The sequence below is a fragment of the Nelumbo lutea genome, chromosome 5 (assembly GCF_056320005.1).
Source record: "Nelumbo lutea isolate HS-2025 chromosome 5, American lotus-T2T, whole genome shotgun sequence".
NCBI lineage: Eukaryota > Viridiplantae > Streptophyta > Magnoliopsida > Proteales > Nelumbonaceae > Nelumbo > Nelumbo lutea.
The window spans coordinates 31,760,575-31,779,489 of record NC_142688.1 but is presented as its reverse complement, the minus strand read 5'-3'; the positions used below and the strand labels follow the sequence as shown (position 1 = coordinate 31,779,489).

At 37.1% G+C, this 18,915-nt stretch overlaps 2 protein-coding genes across 5 annotated transcripts; one reads left to right on the top strand and one right to left on the bottom strand.

Annotated features, from left to right (window-relative positions):
- The first annotated feature begins 3,907 nt into the window (after window positions 1–3,907).
- Window positions 3,908–7,401, top strand: LOC148851469 (F-actin-capping protein subunit beta-like). 3 transcript variants are annotated; one of them, XM_088943105.1, is made up of 8 exons: window positions 3,908–4,178; window positions 5,050–5,120; window positions 5,244–5,357; window positions 5,539–5,630; window positions 5,743–5,816; window positions 5,917–6,036; window positions 6,719–6,814; window positions 6,960–7,401. In XM_088943105.1, the coding sequence occupies exons 1-8, from the start codon at window positions 4,050–4,052 to the stop codon at window positions 7,023–7,025; spliced, it is 762 nt and encodes a 253-aa protein (XP_088799231.1). In that variant the 5' UTR covers window positions 3,908–4,049; the 3' UTR covers window positions 7,026–7,401. The 3 variants fall into 3 exon arrangements, with proteins under 3 accessions (XP_088799231.1, XP_088799232.1, XP_088799233.1); XM_088943106.1 differs by having other exon boundaries at window positions 3,909–4,178; window positions 6,729–6,814; XM_088943107.1 differs by having other exon boundaries at window positions 3,909–4,178; window positions 5,043–5,120.
- A 6,724-nt stretch (window positions 7,402–14,125) lies between these two features.
- On the bottom strand, window positions 14,126–17,793 carry LOC148851468 (uncharacterized). 2 transcript variants are annotated; one of them, XM_088943427.1, is made up of 4 exons: window positions 17,573–17,793; window positions 16,388–16,972; window positions 15,151–15,210; window positions 14,126–14,927 (listed from the first exon to the last, which is right to left on the bottom strand). In XM_088943427.1, the coding sequence occupies exons 2-4, from the start codon at window positions 16,943–16,945 to the stop codon at window positions 14,628–14,630; spliced, it is 918 nt and encodes a 305-aa protein (XP_088799553.1). In that variant the 5' UTR covers window positions 16,946–16,972; window positions 17,573–17,793; the 3' UTR covers window positions 14,126–14,627. The 2 variants fall into 2 exon arrangements, with proteins under 2 accessions (XP_088799553.1, XP_088799554.1); XM_088943428.1 differs by having other exon boundaries at window positions 16,388–16,975; window positions 17,573–17,750.
- Window positions 17,794–18,915: the final 1,122 nt, after the last annotated feature.

Here is an 18,915-nt window from a genome sequence, read left to right as displayed (position 1 = left end):
CAATGGGTTAGCAGAAGAAAAGCAAAGTCATCTCTTCCTTTTCTTTTTTCTGGGCCTCGATTCAGGAGCCTTGATGATGGTGGCCATGATTTGACGATAGCGACTCATAACCACCCAAGCTCTCTTTTTATTCTAGTAGTTTTTGTTTATGAGACTAGTGATACCCTACAGTCAAGGATTGATGGGATTGCCTTATTTATTTTCTACATTTGGTGGGCTTATTTATCGGTTGCCACAATCATGTGCAGCCCATTTGATGTTATTATGATGTACAATGCTTAAAGACGGCCATACAACTCATGTTGAGGGGATGGGCTATTGGGTCGGTTCGGGCCTGAAGCCGTCCAACTGCCTCACCCGCCCATCAAATATTTAAAAAAGACCGGGACTGCCGGAAGGCCAGAAGGTTGAGTTTGGGTTGGGTTGGGCTAACCGCGTTGGTCCATACAAAGTCATAAAGAAAGCGAATTTGATTTTTTTAGCTACCAAACAGTCCCTTGAAGAGAAAAAATATTGTTAATGTTACTAGGCATCTCTTCTTGGCCATTGTTTCCATTGATTATCATCTAACGGTTGTAAGTCAGAGTTCGTAATCGTCATGTTCAGCGAAATACTAGGGTTCCAATGGGCGCTCCGGCCCACAGAGCACGCCCTACAAACCATCGAGTCCAAATCTGCTCCTCACAGAGCACATCTTGTACCGATTTCATAGCATGTTTCAGTGGAGACGGGCTTCAGTCAGGGAAAATCCATGCCCACATCGTTCTAACAGATTTTTTCAACCTTGCATTGGGAATATCTCCTCACGAAATAAAGCATATAAGTATGGAAACATTCTCATTGCAAGGCAGTAAAGGCTGCCCAAACAGAGTTTGCCCTGATTGAAGCCGAACTCGTTTCAGTGGCAATGTCGTGCATCGAGAACAATTCCCGTAATTATATGTTATCGGTTGTGTTTGGTGTCATTGCGATTATTAATACAACATTTAGTATCATTGGTGTTTCCGTTTCTCTAGCAAATGTCAAATTTGATGTCTCTCCTTGTGTTTGGTTGCAGTGCAAATTTATTTGCACTAGTACAAATACATAAGAATGCAAATGTAAAAAAAATGCAAATTCTTGTTTAATTTTGTTTTGGATTTCACTTTATTCTGCTTCATGTCTTAATTTACTTCATTTGTACTGCAATCAGTTTAAAACAACAATAAGTCAGAATTTACACTCAAATATTTTGCACTGCCATGGTTTTGCAACAGCGAAAATTTATTTGCATTGCAACCAAACACAGCCAAAATGCCAACACCAGTACAAAATACCTATGCAATTACTTTTGACCAAAATGTTTATTTTCCAAATTTTCTCTTCATATGAATTGCTACTCTAAACCATTTCAATCTCTTTTTTAAAATTGATTTACTTTTCAAATTTACCCTTCATATCAATCATTCAAAAGCTAAAGCTGCAACTTTAAATTCTCATTTTTTTGTTGTTTTAAAGTTTGTATTATATTTTCTGTAAAAACCAGCCTTAATAGTAATACATGGGTATTTTGAACATTTTCATGCCTCTTGGTAGATAATTCTAATAGAGGGGGTCTACCTGCAGCTATGTTAAAAAGATTAGAGGAGATGATTGCAATTACCAAACTTGAAGGGAGGTTTCAGCAATAGTCCGAAACTTCAGAGGAGATTTTGGCAACAGTCAGAAACTTCAGAGAAGGTTTCAGCAATTTACCCAAAAAGAAAACTAAAAATTAACCTTAATGAATGGTTTACCTACAATATTCCTATGAGTCTTTGAATTGTTTTAAATTTTTAATATGTTAAGGCAAGATATTTAAAAAAATGGATATGGAAGGAAAATCATTTGGATTGGTGTGGTGGATATAATAGAGTAGAGAGACGCCATTTATTGCTTTAAATGTTTATCTGTACTATCTTGTTAATGTTTCTTGCTTTTTTTTTTTGTTTGGTTGGGCATCACTTTAAACGTTTTTTGATTTTCACCTCAGAATAAAACCCATAAAACCTGCCACATCATCATTTTGTTTCAAGAAATGCTAGAGCATTAGGGGGAATGTAAATTTGATGTTTCCCCAAATGACCCGTGCACAAAAATCAAAGCATTTCCTTTCTTAGTATTTATATGATTTATGGTGAAACCAAACAGTGGTTCCATATGTAATAAATGGCAACGCTTATGTGGAGTTGATGTGGCGGCATTTTTTCAATAAATGCCCATGAAACCAAACATAACCTTAAAAAAGAGAAAATGCTATTTCCTAATTCATCACATTTGTGAATTGTGAATGTATAGGAATAAAATGGGGAAGTAGAGGAAGGAAAGAGTTAATGAGGGAATTGGGATTTGCTCACACAACACTCCTCACACCTACTTCACAGCACATCTTGCCATGTATTAGGAATATCTCCCCATGAATAAACCTATTCATGGGCTGGGCTTAGGCTTGACTTTTGTCAAAATTTGAATGGGCCTACCCTGAAGCTCAAGCCTGACATAGTGGAAAGTTATGCTCGAAGCCCAGCCCATGAACAAGTCTACCCATCAATAACAATGCACCAATATGGGAGATGTTCCCAATGAGCGGCTAGGATGTGCTATAAGGTTGGTGTGAGGAGCAAATTTGGACTCAAAGGGAGGAAGCAAGAAAGGGGAAATGGGAAAAGAAGGGAAGTGTGACATAAACAATCTTGCTTTATGTATATAGTATTGGTGTTTTCAACTTGTCACTGATTTGATTGGTTGAACCATTCGACCCATCACTTAATCAAGATTCTGAGTCTAGTTTGCATGAAACCTGGCATTTGGTCAAAAACCATTAACCTTATCAAAAAATATCCAACCTATGTGGTTAAACCGTTGACCCAATTATACTAGTGTATGTGCAAACATACACTCACCATAATTCTTTTGCCAAAAACCCTTTTGCCTCAAAATCAAAATTTTTAGCATTAAAAAATATAAATTAAACATAAAATACGTATATATATTTTAATATTTATATTACATCTAAACAATACTTATTTTTATTGATAATATATATATATATTTATTTATTTATGACCCGTTCCACACTTCGACTAGACGGTCGAAGCGGTGACTGTGACTCGCAGAAAAAAATGATTCGGTTCTTAAAACATGGGAAATTATCTAAAGCTCACCATGAGTTTTCAACATTTCTCTTAAACTTACTACAACTTTTCAAAATGTCTAAACTCACCATGTCACTAAGTTGACGTTAAACAAGGTAATGGGCATTAACATATTACCATTTTAACCTTCATAGAAAAATATAAGATATATACAAAATAAATTAATAGGTGTTAATATATTACCATTTTAATATTTAGACATGAAAAACGAAAAAAGTTCAAAAAAATATTTTCAAATATAAAATACATAAAAACATAGAAATTACAAAAATATAAAAATTATAGAAATTATAAACAAAAAAAATTATTTTCAAATTAGAAACTATAGAAATTGAAAAACAAAACCAGAAAATAAAAATTATAGAAAAACACAAAAAAATTATAGATTGTAGAAAATAGAAAATGAAAAAAAAAAACAAAAATTATCTAAAACATTGGAAATTATAACAAAATATTAAAAATGCAAAAAAAAAAAAAAGAAATTTGAAAACTGAAAAAGACTATTTTTCCTCTAGCTCACCATGGTAATTTGGTCATGAAATTTGTTATTTATGCATTAATGATACACTAACAGAAGGTGAATTTTGAAAAATAAAAAATAACTAGATTGTGAGCTTTAGAGATTTTGAAAATTTATGGTTGAAAACTCAAAGTAGGTTTTAAACAATTTCCTTAAAACATTGTATAGAATTCGGAAATTCAGGGTATAAAAGACGGTTCCCGCGGGAGAAACTCGGATCAAACACAAACAAACAACCACCACTCTGAAAAAAACTCATCTCTCTTTCGCACACTCTCTCTCCTTCTTTCTTCTTCGTCTTCTTCTTTCTTCTCGTCTCGGAAACTTTTATTTTGCGCACGATCCTTGTAACAGAAATGGAAGGAGCGCTGGATTTAATGCGTAGGATGCATCCAAAACACATAGACACGTCTCTCACTGCTCTTATGAGTCTCTTACCTGATTACTCTTCAAATCTCCTTTCACAAGTTGATCAACCGCTTCAGGTGCGTTTTATTCGTTTACAACTTTACAACTCTCAGTCACAATCTCATTCGATTTTTTTTTTTATTTTTTTTATTTTTTAGGAAATTTCCTTGTTTGAAAGGATTTATTGAATTCGTGTTTCTTCATCGAACTTCTATCTAACTATGCTTTTCTAATTTCTCTTACGGCTTTGAGAATTCTGACAAGAATTCGAGTTTGCTTGTTACAACTATAAAACATTTAATTGTGCTTGTGTATTGATTGCTTTCTTGATCAATAGTTACTATTCTTAGTTGATAATGCAGGATTAGCTAGGTTCTTATTTTCACCCTATTATCTATCTATATTTTGATAATTAGGTTTGTCTTGTTATGCATTGAATGCAGTGCACTGTTGTTTCCTCTTTCTCGTTCCTTCCCCAGTCTCAGTTCTGCTCAATAGAAGGATTTTTCTTTTTCTTTTTTTTAATATATGGATTTGTTATGCTTTTGAATGTTTTGATTTCTTTGTCTTGTTTTCTTGTTATGCGAGTGTTAGTTGAAGGTAATGAATGTTTTATTTGGGTGACTTAGCCATGTTTTTCGATTTGTCTCATCTGCATCGCCAGTCAATACCTTTTGCAACATAGTTTGATGTGTTCATAGCATCTCTCCAACTAATTGGTTTATATGATGTTTAGGATTCCTGATATTTTCTTGGGAACATTTTTTGTGCTCAATCTGCTTCTTACAGCTTCTTAACCGTGCATGGAATGTTGTAGCTGCAGATTTATATCTGAAAAGATGTTCCATACAGATTATTTGTAGCTTCTTTCTGCTAAGCAGGAAGGGTGTTCTTTATACTCTTGCATCTATTTAATATTTTTGAATCTCATTTGGAACAAGATAACAGGTATTACGTGATATGGAATCTGGAAAAGAGTTCATATTGTGTGATTACAACAGAGATGCTGATTCCTATAGGTAATTGTCAGTATTCCAATAACCGCTGCTACTGAAATCTGTAGAGAGGATAGTGGTATTCTGGTTCTTGCAACGGACTTTAAGTACTTTGTTTTATTTTGGTTTTCCCATATTTTCTTGTAGATCACCTTGGTCAAACAAATATCATCCACCATTAGAAGATGGAAACCTCCCATCGACAGAGTTGAGGGAACTTGAAATTGAAGCAAATGATGTTTTTTCAGTTTATTGTGACCAGTGAGGTCCTTTACTTACCTCGTCCTTGATGCCATTGTTATTTACGTAGATGTTTTCCAGAATAAATGAATATTAACTTTTCAGACATTTTGCCTGTATATATTTTGAACTTGCATAACGTATAAAAGAGATTCCTTTTGTTTCTGATGGAGTAATAGAAATTTGATCACTAAATTGGTAGGTATTATGAAGGTGGAATTTCATCAGTATACATGTGGGAAGATGACAATGAAAACTATGTTAAGTTTATTGCATGCTTCTTGATAAAGAAAGGTCAGCTTTCATCTAAGCTTGCAAATAGAAAATTAGACTATGCTTATACCTGCAAAATAAAATAATAAGGGAGAGTATATTTTTACTGACATGGTAATTGTTGTTGATAAAGATGGTTCTAGTACAGGGCACGGCCGTAGGGGTTGCTTGCAAGAAGGTATATGGGATGCTATTCACCTAATTGAGGTGGGTACTATTTTTATAGATATTTGGAGGATAGGATATATATGTACCAGATAGTTATCCAACCTGGCTATCCTTTTGTAAATTTGAATTTTCCAACTAGGTGGGGGCAGAGGAAGATGGGATTGTTCATTACTGCTTAACCAGTACAGTCATGCTATCATTGACCACAAGTGATGAGTCAAAAGGCGAATTCACCTTGTCAGGATCAATAAGAAGACAGGTACTTGCCATTACTGATAATTTAGAAAAGAAAGATCTTAATCTTTATATATGTTTTTTCTGCTTTAAAACATTTGTTGTGTAGCAGAACTTCCTCGGGTCAAATAAACATGTTATAAGCATACTTTTGTCAATAATGAATGTTCAGTCATCCTGACTAATCTTTATGTCACTTGAGGATTGAAGTTCATATACAGAACATGTTGAGGCTAATCGATGTTCATATCAATGTTCAGTCATCCTGACTAATTTTGGGAGATTCTGGAGTTTTTAGCTTTTGCAGTCTGTATTTCTGGAGTTCGGATCTGCTGACCACAACACACAGCTGGCCACGCTCATCCAGCCGCATGTCGAGAATATCGGTGACCACAACAATATCCGTGGCTGGGTGAACATGACCAGCAATGTGTTGTGGTCAGCAGATCCGGACTTGTATTTTTGTGTCTGTGCTCATACTAGAGGCTAATCGAACTGCACTTGGATTCCAGAGACTTTCTACCCCGCCCCAAGTGGCAGAAAGAAAAAGAAGAGAATCTATTGCATGTGCAATAATATGAACCCTTAATCATATTTAAAGGGGATAGTATATAATGTATTTAGGGTTGATCTTGTTTATGAAGTTTCTAATCTGGTTATTAATATTAATATTAAAATCAATACTATTATTATTTAATTTCTGGCAGATGAATACAGACCTATCTGTTGCTGAGGGTCACCTTTGTAACATGGGAAAAATGATCGAAGAAATGGAGAGGAAGATGAGAAACTCGCTGGATCAGGTAAGCTCCAGGCCTCTGTTTTGTATGGAATATATGTTTTCATACTTGCACTGTGGAATTCGCCCCTTCTGCCATAGAGCATGCATGGATGGGGTCCAGATTAAATTTTGAGTTCGTGAGTTGAAACCATTACTGCAAATGGCAGGTCTACTTTGGAAAGACAAGAGAGATGGTCTACACTCTCCGACGACCTACTAAGTGGTGCAGATGAGATTGCCCAACAAGTAAGGCCGTTATTGGGCCATGCGATGAGATAATCAAACCAAATGATCCAATAGATCAATTTAGTGGATGGTGTAGTTATCAGTATTTCGTGATCTAGTTATCAATCCCATTAGAACTACATGTTGACTTTACCAGCTGAGCAAAACCAAATGTTCAGTACGGGACGGAATACTTGGGTCTTTTGCTTCAGATTAACAACCAGTTGCATTGGCTTAATCTGTTTTCACCTCTTTCGTATCATTGTCATGTCTGCACCAACTTCTCGATTAAGACACAAGCAACCACTCTGTTATTGTCTCAGATAAGTTTATTACTATATATGGAATGCTATGATTGCTTTGGGTGCTCTCATTCCTTAAAAATAACCGACCATATTATTGTCTCACATAAACTGGTAGTAGTAAAGCTATTGTAAATCCACCTGTTTTTGCCACGTTGGTGAATTCAGAAATCCAGATGGTCAATTAGGGAGGCGTTTGGGATCGATGTTGATTCTTTTGATGAGGTTTTTCAAAAATCAAAGAAATTGTTTGTTTGGTTCCATTGTAGCCATGTCAGCCAATTTCTCATAAATCAGTTATGAATTTGTTTGGTAATAATTATCAACAGTGGTTTTTCATTTTTTGTGTTTACAGGAACCATCTCCCATTCTCTCCTATTCATTTTTTTCGGCCTGATTTTAATGATCAATTTCTGATATCTTAGAAATCAGCGAACCAAACGGCAAAACAATAGGTGAATGTGGTTCTAATATGGTGCCATATCTAAGAAATCAACATTGATCCCAAACACTACCCAGGTATGGAAAACTATTATTTCTTCGTTCCAGCCCTCTTCAATTTGTTCTACTTTTACCCAACATGAAAAAAATGGTCCTTTATTAAAACACCCTCATAGTTTCATGTTTGACTAAAACCTATCCCATAGTTTGCATTTTATTAAAACACCCTTCATAGTTTGCAATTGATTTATTTAAGCTCAGTTTGGGAGGAGTATAAATACAAAAATATAGAGTGCAATGTATTTGCGCTGTACTTGAGCGTTAAGGATAAAAGACTTGAATTGCTAAACATATCCCCAGTTTTAAGAAATTAACCTTGAGATTTCAAAATGCACTTGAATATACCTCATGGGCTGAAGCCACTAGACTTAAACATACCCTCCATTGGTGCAAGACTTAAACATACCCTCCATTGGTGCAAGTTAAATATTGACGCATAAAAAAAAAATTAAATCTTATTTTTCCCTTTAATGTTCTTTATTAGGCTTCGTGCTAATTGAACAATCAGGAAACATGAGTTTGTTTTGTCATGTGTATTGACAAAACCCATATGTAGCTATCTTGATGATACAATGGTATAATACACCACCTCAGTTCAACCGAACGGTGAGTAAATATGACTGTTCAACCCAGGTGAACAACTAATTTGAAACCTAAGTTTTCACTCAGGCTGCATGTTATCCCAAAAGAGAATACCACTTCAATTGTTAACCCAGGTAAACACGATACCCAACTCAGACAATAATGACAGTATAATACATCAAGAAGAATTATTTTCTTTACTTTTTTCTTTTTTCAAATTAGGCTTTTATTACTTACAGCCTAATAGTAACAACAGAAAGATTTCTAAAGGATGGAAATTAGAAACCATTCACTAAGAAAATGGTTTTATCTTCTCTTTAGTTATATTTGAAAATTTAAAAGAAAATGGAGGGTAAAAGAGTCATAAGGTATGTACAAGTCCATTTTAAAATATTAAGGTATCTTCAAGTAAATTTCTAAAAACTCAGGGTATGTGTAAGTTTTTTTACCCTTTATTTAATTGACCTTTTAATAGAATTAAGTGGAAAATGATAATTTTAACCCTAACATCCATTTAAATAAATTTAATCTAAAGGAAATATAAATAAAAATTCCAAATTTTCCCCTAGTAAGACAGAAGCATCCATTCTATTTGACTCTATCTGGTCAATTTTGTTTTTGTACGAAAAAGTGTTAGGGGTACTTTTGGAATAAACAATTATGAGCCTATGCCCTTGAACATTTTCCACTTAGTTTAGGGTGATCAGGTTACTATTTTCAGATGGCAAAACAAACATTCTTAGTTAAAGGCCAATTAAGTAAATAAGTTGCAAAGTATAGGATAGATTTAAGTAAATCTATGAAACTATAGGGGGTGTTTTAGTAAATGACCCAAAAAATGATGTTGAGTTGGCATAAGGAATCAATGCACTTAGTTTACTAACATGAATTTTTCTCACAATTGGGAATGATCACACTTTTCCCATGGCTTCAAAGAAAGTGGGTGGGGAGTGCCTCTATTATAAAAAGGGTAAAATATTAAAACCTCCCTTGTAGTATTGTAAAACCCTATAGTTACCTCCCTTTTCTTATTGTCATGGATGGAAAATGATCACCTAATGCATTAGTTTTCCAAAAGTAATCATTTTGCCCTTATATCTATTAATTCACATGGAAATTTACTAAAATATATTCGAAAGAAATTTTCACTTTTAATTAAAAAAATCTCCGAATTAAATTGAAAATAATAAAGTAATTTTATTTTAAGTGAAGTTTAGGACGGCAAATATTGCATTTTGAATTATATTGAAAGACACCCTAATAAGTTGCAAGGCTAATTTCATACTTTTTCATTACTTGAACAAAGGTGGAAGGGAGGTAATTGCATTTTTTTGGTAAACTATAGGGAAGGTTTTTATGAAAGTGAAAGGGATGTTTTTATGATTGTTAGAAACTTAAAGGGAGGTTTTTATGTTGGAAAAATTCCCGATTAGTACTCTATACTTTGGGCCTAGTGCCACTTTGGTCCCCGAACTTTAAAATGCGACAATTCAATACCTGAACTTTTAAAGCGTGCCAATTAGACATGTTCATGGGCTAGGCTCGGGCTTCGCTTTTGTCAAAATTTGAATGGGGCCTGACCCAAAGCTCAAGTCCAACATAGCGTAGGTCAGACTCGAAGCCCGGCTTGTGAATAGGTCTAAAAGCCAATTTAGTACTTACCGTTAACTAGCTGTTAACGAGCAGTTAAGTGGCATTTGAAAAGACACAAATGTCCTTTGAGTGTCATCTAATTTTCTTTTTCAACCATCCAAACGTTGATAAAAAATGAAGTCCCAAACCCTTGCCTCTTCTATGTAGACGTTCTCCACCTCCATGACATTAAACCGGCAACACCGTAAAAGAGGGGTTCAGCTACTAATGAGGGAGACAGAAAGACAGAGACAAGTTTTTTTAACCTACAAAGCTTTCCTTGCCTCCTTGGTTCTCTCTCTGTTAGTATGTTGCGAGGGAGGTTGAAGATGATGAGGGGTGAATAAGAAAAGGATTTGACTATGATATAGAAAAGATATAATATCTGAAAAACAACTAGCTAATAAATTGGAATTATAAACGTGTTATTTATCAAAATTCATGGGTGGGTTTTAATTGATCAAAATTCTTTCCATACCATAGAAGTATTTTTTAATACTTCTATGGTATGGGCCATAGAAGATCTATTTGTGTTATATGGGCCATAGAAGTATCGCTGTCATCCATAGAATCCAGATAACCCGTGTACCCTCCAATTACAGAGAAACACGTCGCTCAAATGCTCAATGGGTCTAAACACAAACTTAACAATACTGTAACATTAACGGTTTAATTATTGGTTGAACCGACAACTAAAAGATAAAAAAATAAGAAAACCTCTCTCATTCGATCTCCCCTCCTACCCCCACTCATCTAAACCTTAACCAGTTCCCAAAGGCCTCAGGCCACCATCGTTCAACAACTGATGTCTGAAATACATTTGAACTTTATTTGAATTCCTGATACGAATACATATGAAAGCCCCTTCTTCCATGGTTTTAAAAAAACTACCTGGAAATGAAATCATTCTGGTCACCGATTTTTGGATTGATTGTTCAATTGTCCAATTCAAATGGATAGTTAGTTCTGACAATAAAAATTAAAAAAATAAAAAACAGTCAAAAACCATTGAACAAATTGATAGTTTGATCACTTAGATCAATAGATAGTTGACCAATTGAATGATTTTTGGCCAGAAACAAGATTTGAGGTAAAACAGAACTGATTGCTTAAATAAATATGAGGCTAAACGGTCTAACCATCCGAAACAATAGCATTCGAAAACCATGCTTTCTTCTGTAAAATCTAGGATTTAGTTTAAAATATTTAAATCTTATTCATATAATGGAGGAACAACTTTAAGAGCATTTTTCTCTTCTCAAGATTTCTCAACCTTATCCAACTAGCCGGTGCGTCTCCTTTGCTCTTTTATTCTTTTCAATTTACTAAAAAGAACTTTTAATTAGCCATCAACGTGTGTCAAGATACGAGAAAGCAATACATATTGTTGCTACTGTAGATTTAACTGAGGAAGAGCTTGTAAATGCTGCCCATCATGTTTCATTGTCGCCTATTTAGATATAAAGTTGTTAAAACTTAAAAGAGATGCACCCGTGTTGTTAATTCTGCATTTTTTTTTTTCTGTTTGTATAACCACTAGTTCATTCTTTGCTGCTGGTTGATTCCGGTTTGGCCAGTGGTCTGGTCACAGGACAGGGCTAGAGCTCGGATGAGATAATATGGGAGGAAAGTTTAAATGAGGCTTCCAAATAATCAAGTCGTGTTTTGAGCCTCGTTTTGATAGTTTTTGCTTGACATTAAGTCGAAGTTAAAACCTGATAGGCTGTTTGTCTCTAATTGAAAGGTACACACGCCCATGAATTGACGGATTCATGGGATTGGAGCTCAGTTGTAATCCATATATCTATAGCATATTCTCTCTTTTCAGCAAATGAAATCTACATAGATCGAAAGTTTAATACATAAATATTTCAATTCGAATCACAAGGTTGGTGTGTTCAACTGTAATTGGTAGTCAGCTGGGTGTGTATGATTTTGTCTTCAGTTCATCCAAATCCCTCCTCTCTAAACTCTTCCCCTCTCTTCCTTCTCCCACTCTCTCCATCTCTCTCTCGTGAACATCTCCTTCTCTCTCTCCCCCTTATTCTTAACTCTACCGTGAACATCTCCCCTCACTCCCCCTTTTCTCTCTCTTCCCCACTTCAGTAGCAAGTGAACAAGATAATTTCTTGTCTAGTTTTTCTCCGCTTCTCTATGTCTCTCTCTGTCAAGACAACATTGCCTAGAGCTTTATGCTTCGATGAGATAAGTTTCTGTAAATCTTAACCTTAAATGCTAACGTTTTTGCCTTTCTCTCTCATCTCTCTCGTCTCTCTTCCATATGCATTTGTGTTTCTCTTCCTACTTGTGTCTCTCTCACTTCCTCGCTCTTTTTCCCCCTCCTCCCTCTCTCTTGACCTTTTCCCCCCTCATCCGTCTCTACTTCTCTGTTATTTATTTATTTTTGTTTATGGGTTTTCCTCTTTTTCTGTTATGGTTTTGTGCACCTTGGTCCCCGTGGTGGTGGTAGTGGAGGCGGTGGCATTGTCAATGGGGATTTTAAGTTTGGCCTCTTTGCATGGTCGACGAAACCGTTTACATGGGGAAATCGGATTTGCTCCTCAACATGCCTCACACTGACGAAACTGTTTACTCTGTCTCCTTCTACTGGATCATTTAATTAAGAGAGTAAATTTGAAAGAGAGGGAAAGAGATAGCGAGTTGGTGGTTCCCAAGCCGAGTGAGTTCTGCTTGCATTTTGATTTCGTCGCAAATAAAACAACAGCAACGGAATAAAATGGAGGCGAAGTGACTATTGAGTTTGGATTGCAGTTCGCAGAGAACGAACATACTGACTCACCAACCAACACAGCCCACATTGGAAAGGCATCGTTTCAAGCGTGTCGTGAAGCGATTGAAGGCATGGGGTTTCTCTACATTTTCACCCGCCTCCCCTTCTCCTCTACGTTTTTTCTTAAATCGACTTCAATATCCGTCACGTCAGACCACCTGTAAACCAACGGATTCCAATTTCATCTTCTCTCTTTGATTCTCCGTAGGCATGAGGTTTCTTTACATTTTCATCCGCCTTTGCTTCTCCTTCGTATTTTTTTCTCAAATCGACTCCATTACCCGTCACGGCTTCACCACTTTTGTCTCTCTGTTAACCCTACTAGATCACCTGTTAACCAACTAATTCCAATTCCATCTTCTCTCTACTTCTTTGTAGTTTTGCTTTGCTTGTACTTGGATGGGGTTTTGGTTGGGGGTTAGCATGGGGGATCAGCATGGGCTTTTTATTTCATGTCTTTCTTGTTAGTAGACTATTTTATTGTTTTTTCTAGGTGAATTTTGGTGCAGGTGTCAAGTGCCACAGCCACCTTAGCTATGACATTCTCTTCTCAGTTTATTGTAGAATATTACCTTCTGAAGCGTTTCTCAGTTCCATGTGGTAAGTAAAAGTGCAAAACCACTGTAGTCTCTATTATTATTCTTGATTTTATTGTGCTCCTTTTTGAAGGTCGAGAACAGTTCTTGACCCAAGTATAAAGAGAGAAAAAGTACATATGATGAAGTATTTAGTTTACTTCATTGTATTAGGGGGCATCCCTCATAATCTTCATCCTCTCCATCACAATCTTTGTCACTGCAATCTAACTAGGTGCGAAAAAGTGGTTTTAAGTATTAACATCTTCATTTGTATGCAATAAGGTTGTCTTTGGATCGTAGGGCAGAAGTGGAAAAGCAATTTAGATGCTGCAATTCAGTGGAAAGTGGGAATGACTACCCCCTGCCCAAGTTATTATTACCCATCCATTACAATGATAGATAAAAACATGACTAATAGTAATAATATGTTATTTTCTATGATTTAGAGCTGAGTGGTGAATGATATTTTTCAACTCCTTTTCAGCCACATATTTCTGCTTTTGCTCTAATGCAAACACAGCTTAACTGAAAGACCAAACAACTATTCTTCTACATTCACCATCAAAAAATTGAGCTTCTTTAGTACTAAAGCAGATAGAGTTGGTATATCAAATATGATTTATAAGATCAAAAAGAATGAATGCATAGGTTTTGAGAACCTCTGCAAGTATGATGCTTAGTCCGATTTTTTTTCTTCATCGGCACAAGTTGAGCCTATATAGTTTATGATGCTCAAAGATAACCTTTTTCATTATCTAATTTAATCTTACATTACTAGTAGCATCTCTTGTTTTGCAATGAATTCATGCTTTCATAAGAAAATAAAAAAAGTAATTAATACCCTAAAGAATATTTGCAATCAATATATATTCTTGGGCCCTGTCAGTACTTTTCCGTATATTTCTTCTGTAAAAAGGGCAGCCAAGGACTCCATAACATGTCATACGCAGGAAGTTGGAAAACAACCCTGTTTTACCAAACAGCCAAAATCTTTTACAAAAAAATTTCATACCCTTGACACGTGAAAAAGTTCCCACGTGGAAAAATCATTGAATGGTTCTTGAGACTTCTCTCTAAACCGACTAGCAAGTAGCGACACCGCTCCAAAGCGCAGGATACAATGACACTGTTTCTACCCTCCCTTAAAGTAGTAAGGAAAACAATTCCCCCCTTCTATTCTCAAATGAGTTCGATCTTCTAAAATGGCTTAATATAATATGTCTTCTAGTTAGGGCAGATTTCGGCGAAAACCGGCAGTCTCTTTCTTCGAGAAGGGCCATATAGGACGTCATGTATGTACAAATTAACATCTTCTCTTGTTGGACAATGCTCTGCCGAATAAGGCAACCGAACCTCAATGCCATCGTCCGCCGGGGACCAGTCGTCTTGTTCCGGCTTGATCATTGTTGTGGCTCCGGCCGATGTCGCTGTTCTCGACGGTGATGACGCGGCCATGTGATGAATGAAGCGGCACTTACTGCCGTATGCGCAGGTCCCTGTAGCAAACGACTTGCAGAGCTGTCCCTGTACACGCAACAAAAATAGAAGAAAACGAAATCGATCAGAAACAGCAAAGCCCATAAACAGAGATGTAAACATGCTCATCGAATCACATGTAACTCATTAGAACGTGAACGTGCGCCGCAGGTCTACCCAATCCGAATCGAATGGAAAAAAGAACGCGATGTCATAACACTTTCTTTTGTCTCACATGATTAAGATAAAAAGAGCCCTGTTCAGTGTTTACCTCGGACTTGTTCTTGCTAGAGACACGAGTAGGACGCAGCTCTTCTTTTCCATGCGCAAACTGCAGTTGGCATTAATTTGTTAGACAAAGTACAAGAAAAGTAAAAGAAAGAAACGCAGAGGCGCAGACAAACAGTTTCTTTAAGAAAGAAACTAGTCTCATTCCACACGTAAAACTAAAAAATTGCAGAAAATTCTTTCTTTATGGTAAAAATTTCGCAGGGTATCCGGCGGTTCTTGATTGTTCGCAAAAGGCCATGAAGTGAAGCGATAAACAAAAGAACAGAATAATCTTTTCTGTTCAAGATTCTCACAATAAAGTAAAGAATATGAAGTCAAGAAACGCATTCCGCGAATCAAATTCAGAACTATCATCACATGAATTCTCTCTCTCTCTCTTTTCCACTACCTTGGAGGACTCTCGGTACATATTTCAGTACTTTGTGCCAAAATAACAAAGTGGGGAGATTCAAGCTATCAGGGAAGAAAAAGAAAAGACAATGACGAGCGGGACGGTTTAAATCTTTATAAGAGCGGTCCTCCCTCCGGAAAGGGAGAAGTTAGATAGTGAGAAGCCACCCACTGTTTGGAAGAGAAGCCGCCGCCCCAATGAGACGTGGTGAGAAAGAATCGCTTTTCTAATTTTCTTCCTATGGGAACCGCATTACTAAATTGGTCAAAACTCTTTCCATATCATATATTTTCCCTACCAAAAATAATCAAATACTACAACGCATCGCTGTCGTCGGATCGTCGTCACCTAAGAACCATTGGATCGGAATCTTATACAACAGGGCATACCTGCGCCAAAACCGTTCAATTTGGATTGTCTATATCCAAATTTCCAATGGCCTGTGATATTCCATTTCCGCCACATTCTTATCGTGGATCGGATCCTCTCTCAGTCAATCTTTTAACGCAGCAGATACCGGAGATTGCTATGGCCTATCAGTCCACCACGGAGCGGCTGAACTGCGTGCTTGAAAAGGCAATAAGTTATTCAGTTCAGACACCTTAAACAGCCCCAGTGACAGTTGCGGTCCATCCATTCATCCAATCGACGAGTCGTAATCCGCTGCACTTTGTGCAATTCCTTTCACTCTATGGTGGTTTTCTGCATAGGTGGACTAAGACTGTCTAAGCCGTCCGATTGGTAGACTTTTTAGTCAGAGTTGAATCATTCTAAGGGGCTAACTTCACCATGGACTGTTTAAGAATTAGGAGCCGGAAAACAGTACCTGGCATTTGGAGCCGTAGCGGCAATTACCGGTATCCTCCCACGCTCGACAGATCTCCGTCTTATAGAGGCTGTTCCCCGATGACGAGGAGCCGGAATCTGGCCCCGACCTCGTACGTCCACCTGGCACTGAGCCGACCAGAATCCCGTCCATCACCAGCACGTCCTCTTCGACTTTAACCGGAGTGGCGAACACCGGCGGCGACTTCGACGGCGGGGTCTCCAGGTTCTCTATCGACGACAAAGGGGATGGCGAAGAGCCACGAGGCGATATGTTGGAGCGATGGAGGAGCAGCGGGTGAAACTTGGTGGAATCGATGATCTGAGATGGAAAAACGTCGGCGGAGGGTGAAAGGGATGCACCTGTGGCACGGGAGTACCGGATCAGTGTGGAGTCCACATCGAGGGGATTGTGAATTTGCGGATCAAAAGCAGAGCTGGTAAATCCATAACGGCCTCTTCTGCCGAGTATAAGCTGGTCATCGCTCTGTGGACTGATCGACGAACGGCCACCACTCCCCGTTACTTTAACGTTGTTGTTGTTGTAAAAACCGTGCATATGTGCTTTCCGTTTCTTTTCCTATCTCTGCTTTTATGAGAAAGCAAGGAAACGCAAAGAAGTTTATCAAACTGTCAAATTGAACAAGAACTTTAATAAATTGATTTAATGAAAAACAAAGGAAATATTTCAAACTCGCCAGTATTGTATTTTCCCGCCGTCAAAAAAAGAAATAAAAACAATTGGAATTACTATTTATTATTATTTTCAAATCACTAATACTGGTTTGACGAGTTTTGATGATCAAGAAACAGAAACAACAGATCATGATATGTGGAAATGAATAATTTAAATAAAAAATTCCCTCGAAAGATGAAAGAATAGTAGACAGAAAACAATCGCAGTAAACATTTCCAGAATCGGCAGAAGATTTGAGATTTTGGAAGATCAAGCTATGTTTCTGAAAGTGTTACGCAAAATCAAAATAGAATTCACTTCGGATCTGCTTTTAAACAGAAAAACCAATTCTAGGTCTTGTCGAATTCGACTATGTGAAAAGAGAAGAGTCGAAAGAAAAATTAAAACCCTAGATCAATTTTATCAATCAGATTGTTCATATTCTTTAACAAAAACTATCAAAACAATTCATATAGTCTATCATTTTCAAGAACAGAAATCATCAACTACCTAAGACAGCTTCTTGTATGCCAGAATTTCAACCTCGATCTCTGATCTCCGGTGCCAAACAACCAATGATAGTTTCTTCGCTTCTGCTCCGAATGGCATCCGTATCGAGACAGTCTGTTGTCGACCAAAGCCGCTTGCCCTCTTTGATTTTTGAACGAGAAAGAATGACGAAGACGACGATCGCATTTTTATAAGCCCGCGCCAAGAAATGAATGAAAGAGAGATCCTGCGCCTGCGGTCCCCGGGAGGTTGATGACGTAGCAGCTCCTCCGCAGCTGGCTCTCTGCATACAAATCTAGACCGTCCAATCATCCGTCAACGGCGTCGATTGTCTTAACGAAGTCGGCATCGTGTATGCGGACTTTTAACGGGTATTTTTGTAATTTTGCTCGAAGTTTAGTTAAGACTTTAGCCCAGAAAAGTAGCACACGTGCACGTCGCTCGCACACGTTAGCAACTCCAGCCTCCTCCAGGACCAGCCCAAGTAGACCTGTTCATGGGCCGGGCCGGGCCGGGCTCAGTCCGGGCTTTTACTCATCATTAATGGAAATACGCTAGGTCCGAGCCCGAGCCCGGCCCGACCAATGGGCCTATAACTTGGGCCCGAGCCCAGCCCTGATAAAAAGCCCAAGCCTGAGCCCGAAGCCCGATCTAATAAAAATAATTACAATTTTCCCTATTCAAATTAAAATTAAAAATTCATATGTTTTTTTTCCTATTTAAATGAACAATGAGCCTATAATATGTTTTTTTCCCTTTCTTTTACGTTTTAAAACAGTTTTGCATTCTTAAATCAAAAAGAATTATTCAAATGGACACAATCGCATAACTCATTTTAAGTTTAATTTTAGATCGGGTCGGGCTGGACTCGGGTCAGGCTATTTTGACAAAACCCAAACCTGATTCAAATTTATTGTGAGTCGGACTTTTTAGCCCTAATTTAAGCCCACAGGCCTATAAACATGTTCAAGCCCGTCTAGGGGCAGGCCCCATCCGGCCTATGAACAGGTCTAAGCCCAAGTACATAACTCATGTTGATGATCCTAAACATTTTTTTATGAATGGAGCTTTGTCTCTATGTAAATGTTTGGCATGGATGTTGAGATACAGCAATGATGTGTGGATTGGAAGAATGTCTTTCACTTTTTTTGGATCACTTGCTCTCAGTTATAACGTTTCGTTCATAAAAGTCTAAATCGCGCCTTTTCAATTTTTAAAGTCTACATCACTATCACATTAGTTTAAATTTGGCTTACTCTAAATCACGCCTTCTCAATTTGTAAAGTATGGCTTGAAGTCCCATTTTTTATAAAACAACAAAAAAACATTATCAAATATATTGA